Below are 22,828 nucleotides of genomic sequence, written 5' to 3' on the forward strand. Positions count from 1 at the left end.
ATAAACATAGAACTTTGTTTCCTTTCATAAAAGTGAAGATTCTCGGGATACAACTCTTTTTGTGCAGTTTTTCCACACCTCTCCAGAATTAGGGCATACACACAGCCTTGATTATAGCTGTTATTACCTAAAATTTTGCAAAGAACTTTGTATTCACTGTGCAGTTTTTTTCCCTACTGCACATTTTCATAATAAGCCTGTGAGATCAGTCAGTGAAATTTGAGTGTTTTATATGACAAGTGAAGTCTAAGGACCAATCTACACATGGAATTATTTGTGTATTTAGCCTGATTAAAGCTAACAAGCTGGATGGGGGTCCCAAATGTCCCAGTCTGAATCAGCCTTCCCAAACCTCCCCCCCCCCACCCACTCCCAGACGCGTCTATTAGTAATAGGAGGAAATAATGACTTGCTCAAGGTCATCAAATGGTTGAGGGTTGTTTTGTTTTTGTTTTTGAAGGAGATTTAAATCCAATACTCCTATCCACTGTAGCACATTCCTTGCATTTTCAAGTGTCATCAGTCTAATTTCAAACCAGCCAGGTTGTAACATAGAGTTAGTTCAATGTTTAGTCAAATGTTTATAGCCAGATCCAGTGGGGTTTCCCCTTGATTTCTTCTGCCTGACACACATGCCCCATATCTTCTCTAGAGGGTCCCTCAAGCCACTAGGACTGATTTGGGGCTTTGGGGAGAGGAATTTTGCCCTGCCGGGTTTTTTTTCCAGTGCACTGGTGGATGGCCAGCACTAGGTACACAGAAAATGGCCTTATACTGAGTCAGGTTATTGTTTTTTCTACCTCAATATTATATTGAAAGATTGGTGATGATTCCAGGGTTTCAGAGAAGGGCCCTGTGTGGAGATGCCAGGGCTGAACCGAGCTCCTTATGCTTGCAAAGCCTCTGCCTTTCCACTGAGCCATAATCATTCCTGAAGCAGAAATCAGCACCTACCAACTCATAATACTAAAAGGGGAAAGGAAAGAACCGCAGAAATGAAGCATGACTCTGTATTGTACTGTATTTATTTGTTTGTCTTGATAAAAAGGAACACTACTACCACAACCACCCAGGTGCAAATGCAAACACTTTGAAAGATATTTCAAAGTTAAATATTTTATAAAAGAAATTCAGCATTTCTCTATTTTTTGACTGTGCAGAAAAAATAAGCACCTATTTCCTCCATGTGTCTGTTGTTACATTTGACATAGTATCTTCATATATTTTCACTTTAAAATCATTAAAATAACTTCTTTAATAACGTCTATGTATCATTTGCAAAGCACTTGTGATTCAAAAAGTTCTTTACACTGAAGTGCACCAAACAAAAGAAAAGTGGAATCCATCTATAGATCTCTTGGTGATTTACAGTAGATCAGCAAGGATTTCCAACTCTTGATTATCTAACAATACTTACAAATAAACATCCTTTTCTCCCTCCTAAATTATGTTGCAGAAAACAGTGTTGGCAGGCAGAAATCAGGACTGGATTTCTTGCATAAAAGGATATATGAGCTTGGTCCTGGTCCTGGCCTTGAATTCCTGGGCTGTGCATGTTGCTTAAATCTTACGTTTGCCCACATGACTCTGCATTCTGGCCCTGCTCAGGGTTCTAATGAAGCCTGCTCCAACTCTGGCTTATTTAGCATTTGTCATACTTATGACAATCCAGTTCATTTCCACAATAACTCAATCAAGCAGCCCATCTTACGTCCATTTCACAGATGAACTCATGTGTGCAAGGAGGCACTCTACCTGAAACCATGGCTATGGCAGAGGTTGAAACTGAATGCACATCTCCCAATCCAAAGCCCAGCTCTCAATCTTATGCACTAGTGACTCTCTCAAAAGATGACAAAAGTGCATAACTCATCCCAGCGCTACTCCAACTTTACTCTGCTTCTGCACTGATGGGGCAGCCAGCTGGAAAACTATAGGAATTAACTATTTGCTGCATGGTTATTTTAGAGCCAAGTTCTTGATGAAAGATTCTTAGCAATACTGTAACCTTGATTGCAGGTCACATCTTTACGTCTTGGATGATGTGCCAAGTTTAGTAAGCCAATAGCATGTAAGTGCTTAAACTGGCCAGACTCTGGAACTCTTACCCTTCGCTCCACCAGGTAACTTTTGTCCTTTACTCTACTATTCCTACTAGATTTATTAATTACATGCTACATAACTTGGGGTGCATCATGATTTGTGCAACAAGTTGGACAGGACAGGAATCCATATACACAAGTCTTTCTTGGTTGATATAAATAAAGAATTTGACAGCATCCCTAGTCATTTGAAGTGGAGGCGTCCCCTGTCCTGGGTTCTCTGGCCAAGATCAGGGATAGATGGATACACCCATCCAAACCCAGTGCTGTAGGAGGCAAATGTTGACACTTGATACCTGTACATGCAGAAGAGCCATGATCTCTTCAGCAGTCTCAGGGTCTTCAGATTCCAGCTCCAGGAGTGGCAAGAGGAGGCCATGCATAAGCCTGCCACTCATTTGCCTATAGCAGACTGTTAGTTGGGTTATTTTGAGTTCTTCTGCTGGCAAGACTCCAAGGAAGCAATTTTCTTGAAGTTGAAACATTAGGTGACAACATGGTAGCCAGAGCGGTTTAATTTTTTCTGGCAATCTTCTTCTTACGAGCAGCAACCAGGTCAAAGAAGGGGTGATGAGTGATGCTGGTGCTAGAATAAAGGAAATATGAAGGAATATAAGACCAAGCCATCAGCAACATAGCAATCCCCTTCAGGAGGCACAGTAGAGTCACTGGGCTTGAAACTCTGGTAACTCAAATAGACAAAGCAAGCCAGAAGTAGGCAAGCTGGTGTCCTCCAGGTGTTTTGGGCTACAGCTCCACTAATCCCTTACCATTGGCTATACTTGCTAAGCTTGCAGGGAGGTGGAAGCCAGTAAAATCTGGAGGACACTACAATAAATCTGGAACATATTATGGTAATATGGATCTTCTATGCTGGAAAGTAATACACGAATGAACAAATATCAATTGCTAGGGACGAACAAGAGGGGACAGCTACTGACTTCATACCCTGCTTGTGGGCTTCCTGTAGCATGCGGCTGGCCACTGTAGAAGCAGTATGTGGGACCATGGGAGCATCAAGGTTATCTGGTGCTCAGCACAAAAATCTTGGGGGTGAAAGAAGTAGCCAGGGAGGGATAGACATGACATGTGAAAAGAATGGAACACACAAGCATCCCCGGCTCACATAATCAGGGAGAAAGCAAAGATGCACGCCATCCCCTCCACCTCGGTCATACCCATGTTGATGAGGAAGGTCTGCAGAAGCAGCAAAGCATATCTTGCTGAATGCATTTATGGTACTCCATCTGGCTCTGTATCACGTCTTACCAGTTCCTGATTGCATGGGGTTTTGTAGTTGCATTTGGGTTAGCGTGGTTATTTACAACACCCTTCGCAAACCTTCCCCTTTAGCAAAGCAAGCTGGATGTGGAGCAGGTGAGCCTGGAGTGCATATCCCTCATTCCATCCATGCTTACAAGGAAGCCTTCTTTGGGGAACACCTGAAGAACTCTTGACTCAACCTTCTCCAACTTGGTACCCTCCAGATATTTTGAACTACATCTCTTAACATTCCTGACCATTGACCTTGCTAGTTGGAGATGAGCAGAACTGAAGTGCAAAACATCTGGAAATCAATAGGCTGATGAAGGCTGGCTCCACTCCTTTCAAAATATGTTTGCACCGCTCCTTTTCTGCTATCCCAATCCCATGCTTCATGGCCGTGCACATGCATGTTCTCACTCAGTGATTTCCATACTAGGTGAGCGGTTGCATGCATGGATGAGCATCTTAGATCGAACACCGAAACCAGAAATGTCACATGCATTCAAAGGTGATCTTTCAGTGAATTCTATTCAGACATTCTGCTGTGAGTCACCAAGATTTAGCAGGTAATGAAAAAATTAAATGAGGTGCTGGTGTGCAGAGCTGATATGCAATTGCCTGTATCAAAGGGCAAGTTGCAGAGAATCTAAAAGAGCTGGCAACTGAATCTTATTTTCCCACCGGCAGTGGGACAATTCCATTGAGGAGCAGATAGGAAGGGAAACTGCATGGCTCTTGCAACTCCATCATCCAGCAGTTTGCCCCTCTCTTCTAACACCTGAGATGACTGTCTAACTCTGCCAACAGGCCAGCCCTGTTGGTGTGTGAACCACACACTGGACTCCAGGCTGCTGAACTGATGGCATTCTGCCACACTTTGCATTTATGAATGGTTCTTCTTCATCCGGCTGTCAACTTCCCCATGACATCATTTTCCACCCCATATCACCTTGATCCTCTTTGCCCTCACCGTATCATTTCCATCCATCGGTCACGCTCCTCTGGCGTTGCTGCAGAGATCTTGTAGGACTGGTGCTTGCCTTCAACCACCTTGCCATCCCCATCGGTCTTGCAGGCTTTGATCTTCTGCCCTTTGCAGTGGGCGTGGAAGAGCTCAAAACAATTCTGAGGGGAGAAAATGACCAGGAATCTAAGACTGATCAGCAAGCGACAAGTTCTGGCATCTGGTGTATGCATATGTTGTGCTTTAGGTTAAGAAAAAGCAAAGGCACCCCCTTTCATCGCTTGACATGTACACATGCTGAAATTCCCCATGATCCAGTGCAAGGAGATAGAAGGGCTGCTCCTGGAAAAACTGCTTAGGATCTCTTTCGCTGTCTGTGCTTTTATTCCATTGTTTTCTGCAGTGTGCAGTCTTTGCAAGACCGTCTACTATTATATTAGTTCCTTTATTTACTTGAGGAATCTATCCCTTGTAGACCCCACTATGAAGCAGGTATGGGTAAGAAATTTGTCCACATTTCCAGAACCTAGGAACAATCTTGAATGTAGCAATATGTTGATATTTTCACTTTACTCAATTTTCTGATCACTTAGTAAAATTTTAAAACTGCACACAAAATTGGGGCTAGTTGAAGGAAATGTGCACAAAATTTCATGCAATGGGAGAGAAGGAACATAAAGACAGTTAGGGAAAGTGTGCAAAAAATACATTATTTTAGGTGAAATTGCTTGCCAAATAAGTGTATACTTAGAAATGTGTACACAAATATGCAGTATGTATATTTAGATACATGTTCACAGAAGTACACATACATTTTTTTGAAGACCTTATAATACGAAGACTGGTGAAGCAATAGAATAGTAATAATATAGGAAAGAGGGGAAAGGGAGTGGAATCAAACTTGGTAGATATATTCATCTCTATTATGAGTTGATCTGATCTGCACCTCAGGCATTAATCTCAGTCGGATTTCACATTGCCCCAAGTGTTGCCACAAAGTGTTTGGGGCAAACCCACTGCATCAAAAAACATTTAAAATGGTGTATTTTGAGGAACAATACTTCTAAATGCAGTTGATTAGAGAAAATTCATTTGAAAATGTATTAACAGGGCATTTTTAACGTTGTTGTTGTTGTTAGTCGCGAAGTCGTGTCCGACCCATCGCGACCCCATGGACATCATTCCTCCAGGTCTTCCTGTCCTCCACCATCCCCCGGAGTCCACCTAAGCTCATACCAGCTGCTTCAGTGACTCCATCTAGCCACCTCATCCTCCGCCGTCCCCTTCTTCTTTTGCCATCTATTGTTCCCAGCATTAGGCTCTTCTCCAGGGAGTCCTTCCTTCTCATTAGGTGGACAAAGTACATCAAAACAAATCACAGATGAACAGATTTATGTGTTCATCCATGAAATACAACAGATTAGGAGCTAATCCATTTGCAAATTATAGTAATCAGAAATACATCGATTCATCCACCCCTTCTTGTTACATTTGTATCCCATCTTTCATTTGGATCGGGACTACTACATGCATGTGGGAGAAATTTAAACCTTTGCTTCCCGTCTGCTTGTTTTCCTTTATCCAGCGCCCACGCATGTCCTGGGGCTAAAAGCAGGGGCATGGAGCTTCTTTTGCCCTAAGGACTGAATTCTGTTTTGGAGAAATTTGGGGAAGGGGACATGTCCCAGTGGTGGGAAAGGCTGAAGGCAAAAGGAGACCAAAATACCAACATATTTTAGCTTAAAGCTCTTACTGCCAGAAGGCAATCCACTCTTTTGTTGTTGCTGTTATGTGCCATCAAGGCATCTCTGAGTTATGGCAACCCTATGGATGAGAGGCCTGCATGTGTCCTTTCTCTAACAGCCCTGCTCAGCTCTTGTAAATTCAAGGATGTGGCTTCCTTTATGGAATCAATTCATCTCAGAGTTAGTCTTCCTCTTTTTCCGCTCTCTTCTCTTCTTTAATTTCCCTTTTCTTCTTCTGCCTGTGACTTTCCCTAGCATGATTGTCTCCTCCAGTGAGCCTTGCCTTTTCATGATGTACTGCAGCTTTAGATTTTTCCTAATTTTAATCTTGCATATGGGGTTCTAATGTTTATAAACCACCCAGAGAGCCCTCTGGGCTATTGGGACAGTATATAAATGCAAGCCATAAATAAACAGATGCTTCAAGGGAAAGTTCTGGCCTCATTTGATCTGGGACCCATTCACTTATCTTCTTTTGGTCCTGGGTATTTGCAAAGCTCTCCTCCAGCAAATCCAACCTTTTAGAAGAGAGGAAAATGGCACAGAAGCTAGGAAGCTTCTAGGTGGTTAAAGAAAGGGGGCAGGATCTTCTGAAAAATCCTGAAAGACCTGCCTGAGATTCCCACAGGGCTGGATTTGGCCCATAGACCTAAGCTTCTACACTCCGAAGCTAACAAAAGTAAGAACATCCTCAGCTGGTGTTGGTACCACCAAGAAGAGCTCAGAGCAAGGGAGTTACACAGCAGCATTCATGTCAGTTGGCCTGCTAGGCAGGGATCTCTCTGCACCCACAGTGGCTGCCCAACCGAAGAACATTTCAGCCACAGGATTCTTGGTAAGGGTCATGTACCACGGGGCCTTCTTGGCACTGCCTGCCCAAATGACAAGCTGGGTAGTGGGTGTTTTGCTGACCGTTTTGTGGGACAGCTTGAGCGCTTTCTCCTTTTCTGCTCCTTCTGTGGCACTGTGTGCAATGCGTGCTGGGGAATTGCACTCCCAGCCCCTGTGTGGAGTGCTACTAGTTAAGCCATCAAGCAACATGCTGAATGGCTGCTTCCCCCACCTCTGGGAAGGGCTATTGGGAAGATTCATTTGTTCTGATCTGGCACTGGCTTTCCCCAGCCGAAGTTTCAGATGAAATCATCTTGACTGACACCACTAAAGGGTGGCCTCCCTCAAGATGTTGATTAGACTAGACACCAATAACAAAGGGCTGACTCTCAAGTGTCTTCTTGAAGACAGGTGTGTTGTTCCCACTGATATCCATCTCTGAAGATACCTACCTGTAAAAGGAATTGGGTTTTTTTTCCAGGTGCCTATTTTAATGTACTGTGAGACTCTGAATTAGCTTTTGAGCTCTCCAGCTTAACTCTTTGCAAGAAAACTCATTCCCATATGTCCTTTTGGTATATCTTCATTTCACAGTAAGAATCTTTAGGATTTCTAAAAACCTACCAGTCTTTTTTTTCTAATTAGGAGCGTGAGCAGCTGGAAGCAAAGAATACAAAGTGGCAAGAGGGCTTCTGGGGAAGCAACGGGGAGAGAAGGCCTATGTCCTTAAGGAAATACAGGTTTACTTTCAGATTCTGTAACAACAACGAAACATTAAATCTCTAGCCCTTTTCATTACGTAAATGGGGCAAGGGAGACCCAATATTCAAACCTGTGACTTGTTCAGTAAAAGGTAAATCTGCTTCCACCTTTCACTGTTCTCACTGCTAATGAGTACAAAGCGTCAGACTTATACACACACACACAGACTAACCTTCAGTATATAAAATTTGCTGCAGTATAATCCAAAGCATGCTTACTTAGAAATAAATCCACTGTGTTCAGCATGCTTCCAGGAAGCTGTATATAGGGATGCAGCCTTAATAATGTATTTCTATACATATATACTCAGAAGTAAGGTCTATTGCACTAAATAGGCTTCGCTTCCATGTTTTCAGAAGTTTTGTGTGAACTCAAAATGGAAATGTTGGTGTACCTATATTTCCCCACTCCAGTTCTGACTTTGGAGCTAAGGAGAAGACTGGAGAGAAGGAAAAATAAATTCCCTTCTATTCACTTCCTTTTCCTTTGAATATTTGGCTTGGTAGCTCAGAACTTCAAAAATACTGGTAACTGGATGTAGTCAGAGGTGAATTCAGAATAAGGAAAGTTGGGACAGAGCTAGAGTAGATCACTACACCACTGGGACCAGGATGCTTGGTTGGCATGGAAAGTTGCCTAATTGTGGGGGAATAAACAGAAGACGGGGTGGAGTGGGAGAATGGAATAGTAAAGAGCATAGCTAGCTGGTTAGACGCTCGAACAAGGGCACTCCATGCTGCAAACATCTTGTCACAGGTCTACATATACTGCCTAGTTTACACCAAACCAGAAGTCTCCAGAATGAAATCGGAGGCCTTGTCTGCCTGACCAGTCATGCCGCAGCTAACCAACCTACTTGGGGAAGAGGAAACAGCCGTCCCTGTGTTTAAGAAAAGGAGCAAGAAAGTTCTCGTTAAAACTGGGGGCAAGCCACATATCACACTATAAGTGGCATGGACTTACTGGTTTCTTTGGGTCATCTACTCTCCGAACAGATAAATTTTCCAGTGGAATAATCCCCAGAGGCTCTTTGTCCTAGAAAACAGTGCAAATCAGAGACAGGTTACCACCCAGTGCCAATATATACACACAGGATCAATGAAGTCATCAGAAGCACTGCCCTAGGTAACATTCCACCAAGAATGGGTAGTAGAAGAGACCGTTCCCAGTTCTCTGTATCCATGCCATTTCATCAGTAAGAGGGCAACACTTGTGATAGGTAAGCCATGAAATGCACCCTATGCCTTGAATGGGAAGCCCATTGGAATATATTAAATTTGCTTCTTATGAGTTTGATATGGTAGGCAAATCTTTGAAAGATGGAAAGGGGTCAGGAAGAAGTTTCATCCTAAAAAGGCATTCAGAGATGGTGCCACTACAGCCAATGGGATCGCCAGATTCAGTCATTCTGAATCCATTCCATTCTGTCTCATTATGAACTGGAATCCCTGCCTTGATGTCATGAGGGATGTTGCATCATCTTTTACAAAGTCCAGGGAAAAGTCACCTCTCTCCCAAAAGCACATATTAATTTCCTATGCATTTCCAAAAAAAGAGGAAATACATCCTCCCATAAGGACAAAAGAGGACATGTATTTGCATAAAATCTGCATGATACATAGATACACATACACACACAAACACTAACAGATATACAGAGATGCAAATTTAAATAAAAATGCAATATACTGCACATCTTAGCAACCACATGCCTGCTTGCTCTGTGGCTGGTCAGCTCCAAGACTCCTGCTGGCTCTCCCTTCTAGGACTACTCGCCTTTAAAGCAGATTGGATAGGACAACCCTTCAGTTAAAGGACAGCTTCAAATAGTTAAAGGACACCTTCTGCCAGCCCTTCTAGTTCACAAGGGCATCTTCCGGTAGAGGACTGCCAGTTCTTAATATGCTTTCCCCACTAGTCTGCCAAGCATGTGGGAACATCAGGGAGGGTGATTAGAGGTCCCCCCAAAACAGAGGCGGCTCAAAGGGTCTGCTCTTGCAAGGGAGGCCGCCAGTACCCGGCACAACAGGATGTTGAGTTCATGTATGACATGGCCCCAAGCTCCAGTGCTCCTGTCATGTCCAATCTTTCAGATGCTCTGAGATCTTGGAGTCTTAGTAGTGGCTCAGTCATGGTTCGAGCTGGACTCATGCAGGGTTTTATCCATGGGCCTCAGGTAAGTCACTGAGCTGCCTGGATTCTAATGTTAGCCATAAAGTTGAACAGAGCACGTGTTCCTTGAGTTAAGATTTGTTTCAACAAAGCTCTTACCGTGGTAAATTCAAAATAGTACAAGCAGTTATCTGTCAAAATGAACCAACGGCGTTTCCAGGTCTTGACTCGGCCTCCTGGAGAGAAACAAATCAATCACAATTTGTTAGCCCATGTGTGTACACGCACACACATGCGAGCACACATAAATATATAAAGAACAGCAACAGCTGGACTAATCCTTAATTTATGAGATCCAGTTTGGTGGAATGGTTAGAGTGTTGGACCAGGATTCTGGAGATCAAGACATAATATCTTGGGAAAAGTTTCCATATGGCCATAAAACTCACTGGGTGACTTTGAGCTAGCCACTACCCTAACCTACTTCACAGGGTTGTTGCGATTTTAAAATGGAGAGGAGGCCCCTACAAGCCAGCTTGGGTTCCTTGCAAGAAGAAAAAAGGAAGAGATGAGATAATGAGATAATAAAAAATGTTTACAGTAGGTGAGGGTTAGAATTTCTTCTAAAACACTTTAAAACAGGATGGTAGATCCTTAAACGGCAGTAAAACAATGACCAAGCTCTCAAGAAATCTGTCATTTAATACACATACTCATGGTGTGGTGATGTGTTTTGTCTAGAATGTGGACTTAGGTAGGCAACCTGATGCCCTCCAGATGTTTTGGACTGCAAGTCCCACAGTCATACTAGCTGGGCCCAGGACTCACATGAACTGAAGTGCAAAACCCCTAGAAGCACCCAATTACCTACCCCTGGCTTAGGACAATATGGGTTTTCTCAGGTTGAATTGGGTTTTTCAGTCCACTAGCATTTTGGCAAAATAAAAAAGAAGGTATTGTAACATTCCAAAGAGGCTTTTTCCCAAAAACAAAAACAAACAAAGAAACAAACAAAAACCAGGCACAGAGGTTTGAAAAATTCTAATCCCATGCTAGAGGGATCATTCATTCATTTTAGGGTCTGGAGAGGCAAAAGCAAAGATCAATAGTGCAATCCAATGCATGTCCCATTGCAAATAAGCTCCACTGAGCTCCATAAGGCTTACTTTAAAGCAAATGAGCTGATGAATTACATAAACAATTTAGTGTAACAAATTGCATATATGGATTTATAGGGTAATTTCTCTTAGAATGAATTAAACAGTTGCATAACTTTTTGGTCAAATTGTTGGCTCTCAGCAGCAATAGCTCAAATCTCAGCTCAGCAATGATGCTTCCTGAAGCAAGTCACTATCCCTCAGGCTGGCTCAATCTTAAACAGGTGCCCTCCAGATATTTCAGATTGCAACTCCCATCAGTCCCAGCTATTATGGCCCATGATGGGAGTCACTGTCTTAAACATCTGGAGGGTGATCTACCCATCTTGTAGAGTTTTGAAAACAAATGCCATAGGGAGATATTATAAAGACAGATTATAAAGACTGCAAGAACAGCCAGGACAGAATTCTAGCATGATAAATAAGGTGTCTCATGTCATTTGTTCTGGTCTCTATGGACATGTGCCCTAATCATCGCTGGTGAATGTCCTTCTCCAAAGATCTCTTCTGGCGACCTTCTCTGTCTCTCTCTGCCCTTGCCACACGTACAAAGAATCAGGCTGGGTGAGAACAGAGGAGCAAAGGGTTTCTCCGCCTGCTGGCAGCCTGTGTGTTCAGGAGCGGGGCTCTCCGGGGACTGCAATGCACAGTGAACACCAGGGGTCACTGTCACCCCACACAACTGATGCCTGCCAGGCTGCGCTGCTGCAGTGCTCAGCTAATCCGGAGACGCTGCCGGTTTCCTTGAGGGTGGGTTGATTTAGGGTGGAGGGGAGCAGTGAGATTTTCCAGCAGAACAGAAAACGTGTTACCTAGTTTAAGAAGCCAGCCCTCCTGGCTGGGGTTGAAGAAGGTGTGGGTAAGATCATTTCCGTCATCCTCTGGGATGGAGAATGGTTCATTCTTGATGCTGTCGAACAAATTCTGCCTCAGGAAAAGAAGGGAGGGAAGAAAAGGACAATCCTGAAGGGCACCAGCATGCGTCTCACCTTATGCCAGGTCAGTCCACCTAGCCTGGTATCGTCCACTCTGACTAGCCGAGGCTCCCTGGAGTCTCAACCAGGGGGAAGTTGTGTGCATCACCTGCTCCTGATCTTGTTGATGAGAGATGCCAGGGAATAGACTGGTCCCTTCTGCATGCAAAGAGGTGCTCTTCCACTGATCTTCGGTACCTCTGGACTTTTGCAATTAATCATGCAAGAACATCATGCAAAGAACTGAGCTATACCTGCTCCTACACACGGGGCATAAGAGCGTAACAGAAGAGCCCTGCTGGATTAGAGCAAGGGGCCATCTAGTCTACATTCTGTGCACACAGTAGCCAACAAGCTGCCCAGAAGCAGGACATGAGTGCAGCAGCACCTCCGGCCCACATACCCAGCAACTGGTGGACACAGACATACTGCATAGGCCGTGTGCAATGGTAACGCAAACGATATCGCACTGCCAGGACTGTGCACAAGTGGAAAATCCAGCTGAAGTTCTGTGTGCCCAGCTAAGCTGCTGAGCTCACAATTACGAATCAATAACCTCTTTTTTGCCCTTTGGATTGCCTTTAGTAATTGCCACTTCTTATCAATGTGTGTGTGTATGTGAATAGTTATTTTTTAATTTTTGTCTTTCTGTTTTCTTATACTAGAACTGCACCATTTTCTATATTGTAATGAAAGGATAAAAAATATAACAGGAAATGGGCAATTAAAGTACTCTCCCCACCATCACAAACTGATAACAAGAGGCTTTTAGTACAGAGTATTCAAGGGCCAAGTAAGAGGTTGTAACTCTGGCACTTGACAGGATGCAATAAGATGAGCTGGACCTGCAAGCAGGAAACTTTTTGTTAAAGGCACAGAAGCTGCCTCAATAGCTCTTTGCCAGCCCAAACTGGACAAGCTGGCACTGGAAATGCATGTTATATTATATATATATATATATATATATATATATATATATATATATATATATATATAACTGCATTCTGAAACATGGCAAGAGGTTAAGACAGAAAATCCTGCAATGAAATGATCTGTCCATGACCTGATTTGACTTTTCTGGAACAAGCAAACAAATCATGATATTTCCAGAGAGATATTTCCAGAGAAGCACTGTAGGAAAGCAAGCCAATATTTCACCACTCAACACCATTTCTTTCTCACTATAGTTACTCATCTTTGGCACCAACTGCGCCCGGCAGCCTACGCCGGAGGAGGGCCGCCTCCTCGCTGTGTAAGACCGCGCCGCGCCGGAGGGGAGCCGCTGCCTGGCCGCGTAAGACCGCGCCGCCATCCACCGCCCACTTGGCTGCTCCGCCACGCCCCAGCACGTGTGGCAGGCGTGCTTCGGACGAGGCGGGGGACGCAGGGCCGGCGGCTACAAAGGGCGTCGGCCAAAGGACGGTCGCCACCGTTCGGGTGGCCGAGCAGGGGGCGGGGCTGGCCAGGGGCCTGCGCTTGGCGATGGTAGGCCCTCCTGCTGGGCTGTGAGTGAGGGGTGAGTGTGTGTGTGTGTGTGTGTGTGTGTTTTTAGTAGTATTTTAAATCTTTTTATGGAGTCGTCCCTGGCCATGCTGCCGCTTATGTTTCCTGGGGAGCGCACGGGTGCCGCCATTGAGGTGGTTATGGGCAGGGGACGTAACAGCGTTGGGAGCTTAACGTGTCCGCCTAGAAGAAGGAGGGACAGATGGCTGACACCTGTCCCTACTTCTGGTTTTGCTCCCAGCCAGAGGGTGCCAGGGAGTCTCGTCAGTCGCCCCTCCGGCCTGACGGTGCTGTTGCTTAATGCCAGGTCGGTCAATAACAAATCTGCCCTCATCCAGGACCTGATTGTGGATGAGGGGGCCGACCTGGTCTGCATAACGGAGACCTGGGCGGGAGAGGGGGGGGATGTTGCCCTCTCCCAAGTGTGCCCGCCCGGGTATCTGGTCCAGCACTGCTCACGGCCGGAGGGGAGGGGAGGGGGGTTGCTTTGGTTTACCGAGCCTCCATCTCCCTCACGGGACTTCCGGTCCCTTCGAGACCAGGGCTGGAGTGTCTCTATTTGGTGTTGGGCGACCGAGACAGACTGGGGATTCTGTTGGTGTACCGCGCACCCTTCTGCCCAACAGTCTCCCTGCCTGAGCTGACGGAGACCGTCTCGGACCTGGTGTTGAGGACCCCCAGGATGTTGGTCCTGGGGGACTTCAATCTCCATGCCGAGGCTAGTCTGACCGGGGCGGCTCAGGACTTCATGGCCTCCATGACGGCCATGGGGCTGTCTCAACATGTCACCGGCCCCACCCATGAACGGGGACACACTCTGGACCTGGTTTTCTCGACGGGGCAGGAAGAGGGTGGTCTGAGGGTGAGTAATTTATGCTTGACTCCCCTGTCATGGTCAGATCACTTCCTGGTGAGGTTTATGCTCGAGAGCGACTTCTCCCTCTGTAAGGGTGCGGACCCGATTATGTGGGTCCGCCCCCGGAGCCGGATGGATCCAGAAGGATTCCTGAAGGCCCTGGGGGAGTTTCCGGCTGACAAGACGGGTGCTCCTGTCGAGGCTCTGGTCGAACTGTGGAATGGGGAGATGACCAGGGCTGTAGACACAATCGCTCCTAAGCGTCCTCTCCCACCGGGCAGAGCCCGCTCTTCCCCTTGGTATACTCCTGAATTGAGGGCGATGAAGCAGGTTGGGAGATGACTAGAGCGTAGGTGGAGGAAATCACGAGATGAATCTGACCGAACACACTTACGAGCCCACTATCGGGCCTATGCTGTGGCGGTGAGGGCGGCAAAAAAGAGATTCTTTTCCGCTTCCATTGCCTCCTCACAATGCCGTCCGGCGGAGCTCTTTCGAGTGGTGCAAGGCCTGGTCCGTCCAGGTCCAAAGGAAGACCTGATTCCACCCTCAAAGGCCCGCTGTGACGACTTTGCCAGGCATTTCAGGGAGAAAATCGCTCAGATTCGTCACGAGCTGGACACCACTATTGATTCAGAGGTTTCAAAGGAGACACCAACGCTGCCGTCTGGTCCAGATTTATTGGATGAATTTCAGTTATTGCGGCCCGATGATGTGGACAAGGTGCTTGGGCGAGTACGTCCAACCACTTGCCTTTTGGACCCTTGCCCGTCTTGGTTAATAAATGATTCCAAGCACGGGATTGGAACCTGGATCTTGGAAGTGGTTAACGCTTCTCTGAGGGAGGGTCGGGTGCCTGCCCCTTTGAAGGAGGCGGTAGTCCGACCGGTCCTGAAGAAGGCGTCACTGGATCCAGAGATGGCCACTAATTATAGACCAGTGGCCAACATCCCGTTTCTGGGCAAGGTGTTAGAACGAGTGGTGGCGGGACAACTCCAAGCACTCTTGGATGAAACTGATTATCTGGACCCATTGCAGTCCGGCTTCAGACCCGGGTACGGTACTGAATCTGCCTTGGTCGCCCTGTATGATGACCTGTGCAGGGAGAAGGACAGGGGGAGTGCGTCCCTGTTGGTTCTGCTGGACCTCTCAGCGGCTTTCGATACCATCGACCATGGTATCCTTCTGGATAGGCTTGCGGGATTGGGGGTTGGAGGCACTGCTTTGCAGTGGTTCCGCTCCTATCTCAATGGCCGGTTCCAGAAGGTGGTGCTGGGGGACTATGGCTCTGCGCCATGGCAGCTATGCCATGGAGTACCGCAGGGGTCCATTTTGTCCCCTTTGCTGTTCAACATATACATGAAACCGCTGGGAGAGGTCATCAGGAGGTGTGGGCTGCGGAACCATCAGTACGCTGATGATACCCAGCTCTACCTCTCGTTTTCCACCAATCCAGGTGAGGCAGTGGCTGTGCTGAACCGGTGCCTGGCCGAGGTAATGGGCTGGATGAGGGCCAATAAACTGAAGCTCAATCCAGACAAGATGGAGGTCCTGTTGGTTGGCGGATCGGGCTTCGGAGAGGGTGAATTGAACCTTGTCCTGAATGGGGTTGCACTCCCTCTTAGGGACAAGGTCCGCAGCTTGGGAGTGCTCCTCGACCCAGAGCTTTCACTGGAAGCTCAGGTAACAGCAGTGGCGAGGAGCGCTTTCCTCCAGCTTCGGCTAATTCATCAGCTGCGCCCCTATCTGGAGAATGACTGCCTTGCGACAGTGACACATGCGTTGGTGACTTCCCGTTTGGACTTCTGTAACGCGCTCTACGTGGGGCTACCCTTGAAGACGGTCCGGATACTTCAATTGGTCCAAAATAGAGCTGCCAGGCTGCTGACGGGGACTGGACGTTATGTTCACATGACTCCAGTTCTCCGTCAGCTTCACTGGCTTCCCATTGAAGTCCGGGCCCAATTCAAGGTGTTGGTTATGACCTATAAAGCCCTAAACGGCTTGGGTCCTGGTTACCTGAAGGAGCGCTTACATCCTTATATGCCCAGCTGCCCCCTGAGATCGGCGGGAGAGGCCCTTCTCCGGGAGCCCTCCATGGAAGAAGTTAGGAGGGTGGTTACTCGGAGGAGGGCTTTCTCAGCGGTGGCGCCTAAGTTATGGAATGCGCTCCCCAGAGAGGTCCGCCTGGCGCCGTCATTATTTGTTTTTCGGCGCCAGGCGAAGACCTTTTTATTTAAGCAGTATTTTAAATGTTAATATTATTGAATTTTATTTGGCCAGGGCGGCTTGTTTTATAGTGTATGTTTTATATTATATATTTGTATTTTATTGTATGTATTTTAAAATGTTATTTTATTTTTTGTTGTAAGCCGCCCCGAGGCTTCGGCGAATGGGGCGGCATAAAAATGTTTTAATAAATAAATAAATAAAATAAAAATAAATCCCGTCACATGCTACAAGGTAATCTCCTCATCCACTGTCCCTTCCCCTCATCAGACCAAACTTGAGTTTTGGTCTCCAAATATAAACAGCACACCCTTTTAGTTTCAGTAATTTATTCTAAGCTCAGCAAGTGGGTTTCCATGACACTTTCATATTGCTGAAAGCACAGAAACTGACTCACTGATATGGGGATTTTTTGCTCTCCTTCTGAATGCTTATCTCATAATGTAATGACATTGGAGCTACTGGAATATGATGTCACCTATTATGTAAGTGGCCTGCAACTACCTCCGGATTGCCAAGAGCAAGAAGTCTGTTGTTGCACGGAAAGGGCATCCGTGGTTCCCAAAGAAAACCAGAGCTGCGCCCTGAGGGACAGCTTGGTTTGAGAAACTGTGTGATCCCTGAGGCTGAATTTGAAAGGCACTGCGACGTTCTTGCAGAAAATGTCTGTGGCTGTGCAGCAAAAAAGATGGATGCAGTGAAGCCCTCACTGCCCCTGCTTTGCCCAGTGTCAGCCCCTGGTTAGGATATGGCCTTCCTTGCTAACCTTATAATGCCGGACAGCCACAATGTCTCCAACAGCAAGGAATACTGAAAACCTGGGTGTATATAAAGGTGACGACCATTTCCCCAGGTCTTAACTTCCCTGTGTACTTATCAAAGAGATTGGTATTGATTGGTAGCTTCACAACATCTTGCTGTCTTTAAAAGCTGAATACAATCTACAAACTGTCCAAAGAGCTTTGCCTGAGGGGCAGTATAGAAATGAAATAAATAATCAACTGATCTGTAGGAATTCTGAATGACACACAGCTGTAAAAAGCATAGGAATCCTTTCAGAATAGTGGAGTGCAGAACAACTGTTACTTTGCTGCTACTAGCTTTAGTTCGGAGCTATCAATTTTTCTAGTTTTTGTTCTGCCTTTCTTATACAAATTCCTTATAGTTTGCAGTTTCTGGATCGACTTCCCCTCTCACTTTCCACCACAAGTCCTGCAGAAATGCATGTGGCTTGCAAGCCCTTGCACATCTGGGTGGTGCCATGCCCTATGCATGGCCGCAAACTCCCCAGTGTTAGTACTCTGCCCTGCAAGTGGTAGAACCAGAGGTTTCATTTCCTCCCACTCAGAAGTCCACTTTAGGATCAATCATTCCTGAGGCTTCTGTACAATATGGCCAGAACCAGGTAGCATGTAGGTGCAAACTCCACCATTCTCAAGGAGGTATTTTTAATTCCTTGGCTCCCAACAGGCAGACTAAATGGGAAAGCATGCCACTTTCTTACCCTGAGGAGGGCTTCGTGAAGGTCTCCTCCCTCGTCGATGCCTCTGTTCATGGACACGAACCTCTCAAATGGGGGCTTGTCTTTGACATTTGGATTGTGCAGACTGGTGTTCAGCATGATGACAGAGAAAGACAGGATATAGCAGGTGTCTGCAGATAACGAATGGGTGGGTAAGTGCCTGGCAACGCTTTTGGATTCGAAGAGGAGCCGATAAACAGGGTGGTCCCAGGACCAGGACCTCAAAAGCAAAATCCAGTGAGAACCTCTAAAGCTCAGGAGACCTATTTGGTGAAGTTGGGGGTGAGGTGAGGGGATGGATTCTTGCCAACAATGTCCCAAAGACTTAAATTTGGAAATTTGGGGCACTGTGGCAGAAATAAATGGCTGCTGCCATAAAATTATGGCAGGCTGTTCTGTTTTTGTAGGTTCAGTCTTTCCTCCATGCTTGTAAAGCATATACCAGCATCATTTGCTGTACCGTCTTTGGAGAGGCAAGGATAATGGGGAAGTGAGTACTCCTTCACAATGTGTTCAATAGGCAGCTTATATTTCGCAGAAAGAAAATGATCATTTGGGCCTAGTTTGGCATTAAAATTCCCCCTAAAAGGACCTTATCTGGAACATTATCTACTATTAGATCTTCAACATAATGTTCCAAGTCAGTCCAGATAGATATAGTAATTGTCTTCCTTTGTTGTGGGGGGAGATATATATTCATCATCAATATCGTGACAGAGACTAACTTAATGAATAATGCCATAGTCAGATGATTCAGTGGCTGTAATAAAGTCAACTTGGCCCTCAGTGTGGTGGCTACCTAGCTCCTTCTTGAGCCTCCCTGAGCCCACTCCAGGTATTGCCCTGCTATTGTAGGAATGATATCCATCGATCAAAAGTTCCTCATTTGTCCATGTCTCTTGAACTAATATTGTGTTGTATTTCTGCTGGAAAAGAGAATACTCTTGGCTTTTATAGCATGCCCTTCCTGCTACATTCCATGAGATAATTCCCAGAGGTTTTATTGTGTTTTGCTTATAGTGATCTAAAATTTGCCAATTTGTCCACGCTGGGACCTCTTACGCTAGCAGTAGTGTGAGAGCAGCTTCCAGTACAGGGAGGAGGAGGAGTGGGGCGGCCCAGCAAACACAGGGTTGGAGGAGAAAGTTGGTTGGTTCACATTCTAATGCAAACCTTCCTAATATGTACTTCCCAAGCTAATAACTACAACTGAGCCATACTAGCATTCTTTTGCTTTTCACCCACTGAACACTCCTCAATACTGTTCGTATTTACCACAATCTGGTCCCAAAACACAGTTTTCAGGTTGAGAAAATGTATTTCAAATGCATACAAAATAATTATGTATAATATTATACATAAAATTAACATGCAGCTTAGCATATAAAATAACATGTAACCATAATAGTACAAGTAACAATAATAGCAACATTATCATGAAATATTAAAGGGAAAAGCTGCATACAAAAGAGGGTGTATTGGGAGAAATGTGCATGAGAGTGCATAAAAATATTCATGCAGACCTTTTGAAGTTAAAACAATAAACTAATGTGAAAATGAGACAGAATTACCTGATAAAGGGAAGCTGAGAAACTGAAACTGATACATTCCACTCCTACTAATGGACAAATACCATCTTTAGGTACAGCTGAGGAATTGGATCTTTGCACATTGTAATACTAACCAACCTAATCTGTACATCTTGGACTAATTTGCAGATTGGAAGTAGCAATCCTTTGGATTTGCAATGAGTTCTCATTTTTTAAAAACCCTATCAAAGTGGGTATCTTAGGACAAATTTGATGTAGGATTATGTATTTTTATGAGAAAATACATTTTAAAATGTATGAACACTCTTAGGGCACAACCCTGTGGCCTCCTCCACTGTGTGTGGGGTCATAAGTTTATCTGGCATCCCAGCTCTAAGATCTCATGGCCTCAGTGCTGGGATTCCAAGGGCTGACCCCACACCTGCCCCTTTCACTGCTGGTGAGGCAAGGATTGCGCTGGCTACTGTGGGGCAGGGCAGTGAGGATCAGGCTGGTCCACAGAGCAGCCCCACTTCCAGGCAGCTTCCTCTGAATGGCTGAAAGGGCCCATCCAGCTGAAATGCAGGGTAGACCAATGATCATTACTGCGCCTCATTCCATGCACTGGATGTGGGTAAGCCTCTGAGTTCAGAGATTTATATGCATCGCAGTTGGGAGTGGGGTGGGGGGTTGGATTGCAACTTTGCAGATTTTGTGCTTAAAAAAAAAAGAACAAAAATGCATACTAATGCAGAAACAAGCTGGAACAGAGTTATCAATGAATTCATGCAAAATTGATGCAGACCAGAAATAGACAGATCTATCATTTGTGCTGCTAGGATAAGCCCATGCTTCATTTTGGCAGAATCATCCACAATTGTCTCCATAGATCCTCTCCCACTGTTACCTGTTGACTGGAAAACTCCAGGGTTGCACTGACAATACCGGGTGGCAAAGGCCTCCATCATACGGTCAATTTTCTGTGCCTCCCCAGGCAAACGGAAGCTCCACAGGAACTGTCTGTAAATGAAACAATGTTATCAAATCCTTCTGATGGGCACTACAAAGATGAGACTGCTTTTCAGCGTCGCTGAAACCCAATAGCCACAGAAAATCAATGGGATTTGCTTCATGATCCAGGAAATCTGGTCACACCTGATTTGCTGGAGCTCCTCAACCATTGCAGCTTTTCTTTTGAGCTTTAAAGGAGCTTTATAGGAGCTATCAGTGGTGCTGAATGCCACCAGATATCTCCTAGAAAGCTGAAAAGAAAAGTGGCAATGAATGAGGAGCCCCGCTGACATGGGAGTCACCAGTCGCTCTGGTCTTAATGCACATGACTGGAATTCACCTACCTGGGCACACAAATGACCCCTCTCATGTGAGAATTGACACCCTATTACTCTGGCTCAGCAGCACCAGGATGTCTGAAAGTTTGGGTATGGGGGGGAGGAGGGTGTCCCCAATAAGCACAGGTAGCCGCTGTTATGGCCTGCCTGGGAACTCACTCACCGAAGTGCTTGCACAAGGTTGAGATTAGCAAATTCGTGGCATTCTACAAAGGCCTGCAAAACCTGGAGGTTCATTGCATCCCTGTGGAAGAAAGAGGCACAGTGACATGGGAAGAGGGCAAGCAGGTCTTTCCCTCAGACCCATATTCTTCCCCATAGCCTGCCAAGCAGAACAATGCACAACTGCACCCATTCCCTGGGACAAAGGGGGTACATACCTCTGACCCAAGTATTCTCCGATGGCTGTCTTACTGAGCCCTTCTCCTTGGTAAAGGAATTTGGCAATTTCTTGTGCATCTGATGACAGGACTTTGCTTTCAATCAGATGTCGGATGCCCTGTTTGAGAAACACGGAGTCATGACAGGCCCTGCATTTGTCCTTGAGGGGCAGGGTGCTGCTTCTACAGGGGATGATCTGCCTTTGCCCGGATGGTTTGGCCTCAGGGAGGATTCAGGTTAGACTGCAGCCCTGCACTCTCTCAGCAAGGGTGGGATGCTGGCTTTTTCATCTTGCCTCTCGCCCACCTGGACTGCCCTCTCACCAGCCCCCTTGTCCTCCTGTCAGCCTTTCTCTCCTGGCTGACACTGGGGCTGGTTGGACTGGGGCACTGCTGAGAGAAGCTCCCGGGCCCAATCATGCAAAGCGGCAACACTGCCTGCAATGCTTCCTCTCGAGATGCAGCAGGACTATTTCTGCTGGCCCAGCGTGGGGTGGCGGTACCCATGGTGATGACACCAATGGGGGTCACCCCTTGCGGGGAGCTGCTTTGGGCAGAATGCAAGGGCAACCTCCTGCACAGTGCCCTTTTTCTCAGTGTATGAGGGAAGGGGGTTCCTCTTCACAAGCCCTGTGTATGTGCAGTGGAGGATGGGGATGGAACTGCAGGGGGTGGGGTCTGAGCATGACACAATGAATAATAATGTTGCTACCAAGCTGTCCTCAGCTCCCCAATAAACCTTAACATTTGCATTGTCCATCTCTAGCAAAACTTCATCCCCATTTAAGCGGCACAGTTACCACTGGCAAAAGCCTGCACCATTGGATAGCTGCTGCTCCACTGATGTTTAGCAATCACTTAGTCACTGTGCTTTTGCATCTCTCTGTTGTGTTGCCTGGAAGGGCGAGTAAAGGAAAAAGTATGATGGGACCAGTGCTTTTTATGTCATAGAACGCACCGGAACAGAGTTCCGGCACCTTTTTTCGACAGATTTTCCAAGTTTTAAAAGTAAGTTTTGAAAATTTGATGTTTGGTCCACGTGGATTTGAATCGCCCTGTCGAGCGTAGCAGGTCGGTGGCAAAATCATTAAAACGGTGCATGCGGGCTGCTTGTGTGTCGAATCCGATGCATGCGTACTTCGTCCGCGCTGGTTGTGATGGCGCTGCTCGGCCTGTGATTGGTCATGTGGTCGCACGCTGAGTGCTTACTGCAGGCGGCGACCATTATGTTTCGTTACACAACTGACGTGTGTGGGTGTGTGTACAGTGATTGACTATATGCGAAGGTAAATAATTTCATGAGTTCCGGCACCTTTTTTCTTACAAAAAAAGCACTGGTTGGGACCATTGGAAAGAAACAGACAAGAAATTTAGCATAGGCTGGGGACAGTTGGCATAATACACAGGTGTTATTATACCAAGGAAAGAAAGAGAAGAGTAGATGCACAAGTTCAAATTCCTTCAGTTCAGGGTGAACTGTCTGCCCATGCTCATCAACATTTCTTGCAGCTATGGAGGATGCGTGGAAACACAGCAGGTTCGAGCAC

General features: G+C 46.0%; 1 protein-coding gene across 1 annotated transcript in view; it reads right to left on the reverse strand.

Annotated features, from left to right (window-relative positions):
• Window positions 1-1,007: 1,007 nt before the first annotated feature.
• CYTH4 (cytohesin 4) overlaps window positions 1,008-22,828 on the reverse strand; it is a 41,505-nt gene continuing 19,684 nt past the window's right edge. Inside the window, exons 5-13 of the mRNA XM_044441281.1 lie at window positions 21,282-21,400; window positions 21,065-21,145; window positions 20,460-20,572; window positions 18,006-18,154; window positions 11,752-11,863; window positions 9,942-10,018; window positions 8,634-8,705; window positions 4,339-4,493; window positions 1,008-2,688 (exon numbers count right to left, since the gene is read on the reverse strand). Of these exons, the coding sequence (XP_044297216.1) occupies window positions 2,616-2,688; window positions 4,339-4,493; window positions 8,634-8,705; window positions 9,942-10,018; window positions 11,752-11,863; window positions 18,006-18,154; window positions 20,460-20,572; window positions 21,065-21,145; window positions 21,282-21,400 (951 nt within the window). The 3' untranslated portion in view covers window positions 1,008-2,615. The remainder of the gene's footprint in view (window positions 2,689-4,338; window positions 4,494-8,633; window positions 8,706-9,941; window positions 10,019-11,751; window positions 11,864-18,005; window positions 18,155-20,459; window positions 20,573-21,064; window positions 21,146-21,281; window positions 21,401-22,828) is intronic.

The sequence above is a fragment of the Varanus komodoensis genome, unplaced genomic scaffold (assembly GCF_004798865.1).
Source record: "Varanus komodoensis strain SLA01 unplaced genomic scaffold, ASM479886v1 scaffold39, whole genome shotgun sequence".
Classification (NCBI taxonomy): Eukaryota; Metazoa; Chordata; class Lepidosauria; order Squamata; family Varanidae; genus Varanus; species Varanus komodoensis.